Here is a 7898-nt window from a genome sequence, read left to right as displayed (position 1 = left end):
GGTTTAAGGGCTTCACACTGTCATGGGCGGAGACACTGTGTGCCTCTCCGTCCATTACTTACACTCCGTGGTGTGAAGCAGAGGTATCCAGCAATCATTCGCTGTTTAAGGGATCACATTTGACATTCCAACCTGTATTTTATGTGGACTTTGCAGAGCTGTACAGTCGTCTTAATTCAGCTTTGCACGAAAAAAAACAAACATTTCTAATAAGCATTTAAAGCTTTAAAAATATTAAACACTATCAGCAGCAGTTGAAACTGACAGGCAAACAAGCTTTGCAGTGACAGTAAAAACCACAATCCAACAGTCTGTTTCAAACCTAGACTACACAGTAACATCAGTGAAGCTTCAGTACTGAAATAAAGCAAATAGCTGGAGAGTAACAGTCTGTGTCCTGCATCTCTGCAGCACCAATCTGTGGTCAGGGCAGACAGAAAGCACTGTCACAGCGGTCAGCGTGCACGCATTTGCCAGGACACTCAAAGTCACGTAGCAGTTCTCTGCAGGGGCTTTGTGTCAAGAGCTCCACATCTTCATCTGAGGTAGAGGGATGAGTGAGGATGATCCGGGGGATCTGCCACATGATCGTTAGAGAAGGAAACAAGATGGAGTAAGGAAAGAGGCAAGCTATCAGGTGATATGATGTGAAGACGCTGAAGTCTCAGAAGAATAGTAGTATCTACTACTCCAGAAGACAGGACATTCTTTTAAACTCAGGTGGAAAAATGATGATGTCCCATTTTTTACTTGATCAATTGACTGAGACTTACTCACGGCCAAGACATAAAATATTTACACCCTGCAACCATTTTCTTATTATTTGTTTGCTTGTTTTTAATTGAGAAAGTACACTAAAAATTTATTCTTGGCTCTCATAAACACGAAGCAATAATTTTGAGCAAAAGCCAACTGAAAAAAATCCAATCAAAGGTTTATTTAAGTGCACATCCTCAAATCCATTAAGATTAGAGTCAGGAGTTCCAAATTAGGTGTCCAATATCAGCACTACCTTAGTGAGAGACAGGTGGAATATGGTTTCTCCGATTCTTGCATTCTGCTTTCTGTTGAAGTGTTTGGTGACATTATGCCAAATGTTAAGCATTTTCCCCAAAGCCTTCATGGTTGTGCAGACATCTGGCAAGTCAATTTGTTTGAAAGTCTTTACACAATGAAAAAACATCATCAACAAGGGATGCAGGTTTTTAATGACTGCTAATATTGCCAAGATAGTTTGCCCTAAGACATTCAGCTCACACACACAGTCTCTAGTTGCAAAAGGAAGCCTCCAAGATCTGCAGGTAAGTCTTGCAACCATCGCGCTACAATTTAAAGAAAATGTGTTGCAGGCACACAAGGAAGAAGCCTTTGCTGTACAAAAAGAGCAACAGAGCAGAAATATTAGCTTACTAATGAGTATGTCTGACCAGAACAGGCAAATTAAGCAGCCACGGTAGCAGCAGACGTGCTCTCAGCAGATAAAAAAACAGCTTTTCATAAGAAAAGTTCTAACGACTGGGAAGCTCAGAACAGTGGAAATTTGATGGTTTGGGAGGTTGTTTGGCTGCTTCTGCGACTGGGCAGCTTGCACATAGTAAGCTGCCTCTTATCAAAGAGTGATTGAATATAATGTAAGTCCATCTGCGTGACAGTTAAAATCAAATGAAGCTTTCAACAGGATGGAGACCAGATGCATTACTAGAATGTGACCTCTGTGTTTATGATAAAAAATAAGGACAAAAAAGCCATTTCTCCTAAGAGCACAAAACTAGTGTCTAAGGCCGGTCATGTATTTAGTTTTTCCACAAAAGATTTTGTCATTTGTCATTAAGACATTACTGAAAAAAATTTATTTTTCTTGTGATGTTTTTGTTAATACAATATTTTTACTTGTGGGGCAGTTTCAGCTTTTCCTGATGTGTCTCAAGACACTAAGATTTCCCTGAAAAATAATAACAATAGGCTTTATTTCAGAAGGAAGGATAAGAAATCTGCTTACTGTCATCGTCTGTTTCCCCCCTGCTAGGAAATCGTTTTTTGTTAAAGCCTCCGCCACCAGCTCAGACACAGTCCTTTTCAGATCACTCTCCAAATCAGACTGAAACAAGAGAAACAGAGCAAATTGGGAAGAGGTGCAAAAGAATTACTCAAGGAGTGCTGTTTCCTGAAGGTTCAATCCACACATGGCAGGTGGGGAAAAAGTGCGTTTTGTACGCTATATAATATATATTTGTAAACCACCCACAATGCCGTTGCCATTGCACACAACCGCCTCAATCTTCTTGGATACACAGTCTTCTGCGCTCTGCAGCTTGAGCTGTTTACTCTGGCCTCCGCCGTGCTGGCTGCACAGCTGCCGTCCAGCCACGTCCCGAGGATCCTGAGACACATCCAGGTCACACACCACTCGAGGTAGAAGCCTCTCTCTGAGCACTTTCATCTTGATGCAACTCCCAGCATTCCTGAGGGCGCTGACCGCTTCGTGGTGGGTCGCCCCCTGCATGCTGATGCCATTGACCTGGGAGGGTGATGGTCACATTACACTTTGAGGAGCAATGAAACTAGGAGCATGAGTCAGAGGAGTCACATACACACACACACACACACACACACACACACACACACCATAAGTACTGAAATAGCATGTCTAAAGGTAGATATTCACTTCTTAATTGCGGTTTTCTGTTTCTCACAGCAGTGATTGTCTCCTCTGTTAGTCTTATGATGCCCTCCACTGGTCAGAAGAGGAACATCAATGGGAAGTACCTGAGTTTTATCTCTGTGTGTTATTTAAATTCACTCACATTTCACAAACTTGCACATACCGCACCCTTACATGTCTTGAGCCAACACTGCTTTCTTTATAATTGGCTATAGGAAAATGAGAAAAAGGTGTAGCAATTTACTGAAACTTGTAAATACGGTACTCTGCCATATTAAAGGTAAAAATTAAATCAAAATATTTGGCATGTACCTTTAATCTTCAAAGGAGTCTGAAATTTCTTAGGCAAGCTTATCTCTTCATGTCTTTAAGTAGTCTTCAGGAATAGTTCTCCAAGCGTTTGAAGGAGCCGAATGTTCCTTAGGAATGGCTTTTTCACAGCCATCCATTCACTGATATGCTTCAGTGAACTTTGGATGGATCAACTGAAGGACCAGATCCATCTTCTTAGCTGGATTATTCCTATTTCTTAAGGACACGACTGTCAGACAACATACAGAGATATGCCAAAATACTTATATACTATAATTTTGGACATTTTTTTGTAGAATCAACTAAAGAAGTGTGTGTGTGTGTGTGTGTGTGTGTGTGTGTGTGTGTGTGTGTGTGTGTGTGTGTGTGTGTGTGTGTGTGTGTGTGTGTGTGTGTGACAACTGAAAATGTTCATGTACAGGGCTGAAAATGTGGGAAAGAAAAACTTTGAAAAGACCTTCAGAAAGCCTGGAGAATTATTGCTTGACCACTTTTAAAAAGGCTGCTTGGAAGCAAAATATAAAGAAATGAGAGGTGGCTCAAGACCTTTGCACATATTGATTAAATCAGAAGTTATTAATAATTATTACAAATACCTCCAGCAGTCTGTCTCCAACATGGATTCCAGCCTTTTCAGATGGCCCCCCTGCAGTTACTCTGGAAATAAAAATGCCCTGAAAAGAAACAGACACATTAACCTTGGATGAAATTATTGTTTAAGTATGTAACAAAAGCCTTTTGTGACTGGGTAATCTCTTCAAGTTGCACACAGATCTATATGAGTTTGACTAAAACCAGCAAATCCATGAGAACCTCGGCAGCTGCTTCTCATCATCTTCAGTCAGGCAGCCAAACGATGCGCTATAAATGTAGTGTTGCAAGAGATTGAGCAATACCCGACGCTTCTCCACCAGCACTCACCTCATCGTGATCTTTGTAAGGCAGTGAGCCCTTTCCACCAGCTATGCTGATCCCCAAACTACCCCTCTGACCAGACACTTTGATCTGTAACTAAAGGAAATAGTTTTGTTAGAGCTAAAAGGCTAAAATCCTGTAATTTGAGGCCTGATGGAGCAACACTCCCTGGTATATTTAAAATCAATTAGTAACAATTTAACAGAATGAACACACTTCTCTGCAGTGACTACAGTAATCCTGCAGATGCAATGTGACATTTAAGAAAGACTGAAGTTACTCTTAATGGCACTTGGGAGATGAATGATTCCTGAAGAAGGGACTTCTCGGTCACCACAGAAGATTTCTGATGCACTGTGATTGATGGGATGTTTATGCTGTGGACGGGGTCTCCATGGGGAAAAGAGCCCACTTTAATAAGAGCTTTGTGATGCTGAAATTTCCTGCACTCTTGGGTTTCAACTCTCTGGTGGCGAAACAGACGAGGTAAGGCATCACACTCTGACAGCTCGCCCGCACCAGCCTGGTGATAAGAAATAATTTCATGGTTTTACTGGCTTTCTGTGACATATATAGATGACAACATTTAAATTTTATTCACTGGGCTTATGAAAGACACTGATTATTAGAAGAATGAAATCTCCAGTTACAAAAGTTTCTTGGCACAGGATGTAAAATCTTTAATTGGTGAAGAAGGGGAGCAGAGAAGCTTTAAGAGATAACAAATTAAGCAATATCATCTGATTGAGATATCTAGGCTGGACAACAAACCTCCTCGGGTTGTTTCATTTCCTTTCCGTCCTCCTCTGTGAAGCGACTGCACACACTGTCACTGGGTGGCAGCACCTGAGATTCCTCCTGTAGACGCTCTCTGCTTGCCACCCAGCTGAAGCCTGGGATGACCCAGGTTTTTGAAGTGGTCCTGAGGGGCTGGTTAGTATGAGGATTTCTACACTCCTGGAGTTGGTCAGAAGACAGTGCCTGCTGCTGAAAATTTGAAAGTCAATGAGATGTTTTGTAGAAACGATCTAATGACAATGATGGCTCAGGGTTAAGTAAACCTTGAATGCAAATGTACAGTTGTCTGTAGCAAAGGACCAACGTGGTTGCCATTCTGGTCCTGGGACAATGTTAATACTTGCTAGGAGAGACCATTAGGATTTTGTGCACCACAGTACATCAAAACAGTCAGTATCCTACTGCAGTACCTTTCCCCTTACATAGTTTTAAAGCTCTGAAGAGCCACAAAGACAAAAGCTGAATTCATCTTTCTTTCTCTAATTTTTGCCACAATTTTTCCTTCCCATGACTGTATGACTGAAGCAAGGCAAAGAAGGAATAAAGAATGATGACATGCTTTAAACACATTGGTCTCACTTATGGAGCCCATACTTTAAAACAGTAGAAGGTCACTTGAGGCAGTGCTAAATGTATCAATACAAACAGGTCAGTGAAAGCTTTTTAATAACTCACAAAAAAAGATTTAAACTTCTTTCAGTACCAAGGCTAGTACACTTGTCTTTAAATGTTTGATCCAATTTAAAAGTGCATGAGTACTAGCTTACTTTTTGATGCCTCGAACTAAGATAACAGATCAATACATACGTGTGCCCCTTTGATCTGTAGCTCCAGTTTCACTGTGTTTGGGTGTGGACTGGAGAACACTATATATACTGTATATACACTGCTCAAAATAAATTAAGACAACACTTTGTCATCTCAATATAGCATGAAGTCAGTCAAACTTCAGGGATGTCAATCTATTTAATTAGGAAACAAACCATTGTGAATCTCTTTCACCTCCGTTGGTGCAAATGAAAGTGACAACAGCTATACTCAAGAGCCAAAAACAGGACAACACCTCGAAAAAGAGGATGGTTTTGCAGGCCATGGCGGATCCATATGTGCTGTCCACAGACTATTGCTCTCCCCCTAATAACAATAATTATACATCCATTTTTTTGGTGCTGTTCAAAGCACTCAAGGTCACCTTATAACAAAATATTAAAACATGAACGACCGTGAAAGACACTTAAAGACACAAATAATATGAACTTAAAACATAAAACAAAATAGTTATTGTTTTTGAGTTTCGATTTGAATTACGTCATAGAGTCTAGCTGACAAAGGTGAAGTGGCAATCAGATGCAAAGGTGCAGCAAAGTTAAAGGCACCCATGATGCCTGAAGTGAGCAGCAATCAGAAGAGCAGCTGAAGCTGCTGGAAGGGATGTGAGGAGTGAGGTCTAAAAGTTACAGGAGTGCTAAGTGCCTTGGAAAGGAGGAGAAAAGTAAGAAGAGAAATCTTGTACTGGATACACTGAGGAATAGGGAGTCAGTGAAGCTGGATATGAATAGGTGTAATAGACTCGATGAGGGTGATGACTCATGCTGAGTTCTGTACCATTTGAAATGGATTAAGGAGAGGTTTTGGGGGGGGGGGGGGGGGGGGGGGGGACTTGTGTGCTGTGTTCAGAGAGAAAAGGGTGTAGTCTAGAAATGCTACATAGGTGAAATTAGGCATTACTGATGTGGGAAGTAGAGGAGAGAGTATTGTCCAAGATGATTCCAAGACTTTTGACACTGTGGACCTGACATCCATCTATAGAGACAATAAAAGGGCGTAATTTTGTAAAAACTTGCATTTTATTGTCACTGAGTTTGGTCTGATTGAGGTAATGGAGATAAGAAAAGGGGGAGGAAAGAGAGGTTCTTGGTTTTGTAGAAAAAGAGTCATCGATATAAAAATGAAACTGTACACCAAAATGATGAAAGTCTGTCTCTGGACAGAGGAGATAAATCGTAAATGGTCCCAGCACTGACCCTTGAGGGACACCAGAGACACTCTTTACCCTCCTGACTGATTTTTCTCTAGATGTGCTTTTTTCTAGTGTCCTTGTCACTGTACAAGAACCTGTGCAACGTGAAGAGACCGTGAAGCTGTCCTCTTCTTGTACGAGTAGATACCGGTCTTGCTGCTGGGTTGATCCCTTCCATGGCCCCTGTCCAGGTGTTCTTGTATATAGGTTGTCTTCTGTTGCCTCTTCTACGGTGTTGAGATTGTGCCAGGAGACACACTAAACCTTCTTGCAACGTATATGCCATCCTGGAAGAGCTGGTCTATCTGTGCACCATGACTGGGCTGCAGGTACCATATCACGCTATCCGTCATGGTGAGGGCATTCACAGAAAGCAAAACTGAAGAAACATCGGTCCAGTGGGGATAAGGAGAGAAATGATCTGTGGCCACCACCTACAAAGACATTACCTAATGGGGGTTATATTCTTGTTGCCTCTCCAGGTCATCTGACGTCACTTTCATTTGAACCAAAGTATGAAATGGATTCATAGTTTATAAATCTTAGACTAGTGTATAAACTAGACAGGCTGATATCCCCCCAAGTTTACCTGACTTTGTGTTACATGATGATTCAGCATTCCCTTAAACGTTTTAAAACATATATGCATTGAAGTGGAAGCATGCCAGCAGCAAAACAACATGCAGCACATGCAGGATAAACAAGTCATGCCTGCAAAGCATTACAGAAATATCATGCACTTCCGGACAGACAGAACAAGCGTGAAAGGGCCAAGAATGAGACGGGTCCACTCTAAGCTTACTTTGAAAATATATTATTTTCGGACAGGGAGATGGATCCCACCAAATGTATTTCAATTAAAAAAAAAAAGAAGAAGAAAATATTAAATTGTAATCTGAATTATACAGGGTGACTAATGAAATTAAAGGAAAAACAAACATATCGTTTAGTGTTGCACTCATTTTATTGATCAGTGGTTAGAAAGTCATCCAAATCCCCAGGCTCACCACCTATTTGAGATCTGTTTTGTGCAGTTTGATCAGAAAACAGCTAAAAACATTAAAACCAACATTTGAACCAATTTCCCTGGTCCACTTTTTTCAGTTTAAAAACAAAATGATACAGCTGATCGTGTACCATCTCAAGAACAGGATTTGAGCAAAGCTGAAAAGTGTATTGAAAAGGAACTTT

General features: G+C 41.0%; 1 protein-coding gene across 1 annotated transcript; it reads right to left on the bottom strand.

Moving 5' to 3' along the window:
- Positions 1 to 424: 424 nt before the first annotated feature.
- Positions 425 to 4678, bottom strand: LOC146620076 (protein scribble homolog). The gene is made up of 7 exons (XM_085369861.1): positions 4661 to 4678; positions 4170 to 4412; positions 3896 to 3985; positions 3571 to 3648; positions 2246 to 2518; positions 2000 to 2098; positions 425 to 577 (listed from the first exon to the last, which is right to left on the bottom strand). The coding sequence occupies exons 1-7, from the start codon at positions 4676 to 4678 to the stop codon at positions 425 to 427; spliced, it is 954 nt and encodes a 317-aa protein (XP_085225987.1).
- Between the last annotated feature and the right edge of the window lie 3220 nt (positions 4679 to 7898).

The sequence above is a fragment of the Diplotaxodon limnothrissa genome, linkage group LG13 (assembly GCF_057381915.1).
Source record: "Diplotaxodon limnothrissa isolate DT_005_m linkage group LG13, D_limnothrissa_male_GT1.1, whole genome shotgun sequence".
Classification (NCBI taxonomy): Eukaryota; Metazoa; Chordata; class Actinopteri; order Cichliformes; family Cichlidae; genus Diplotaxodon; species Diplotaxodon limnothrissa.
This window is presented reverse-complemented; position numbering and strand designations above follow the sequence as displayed.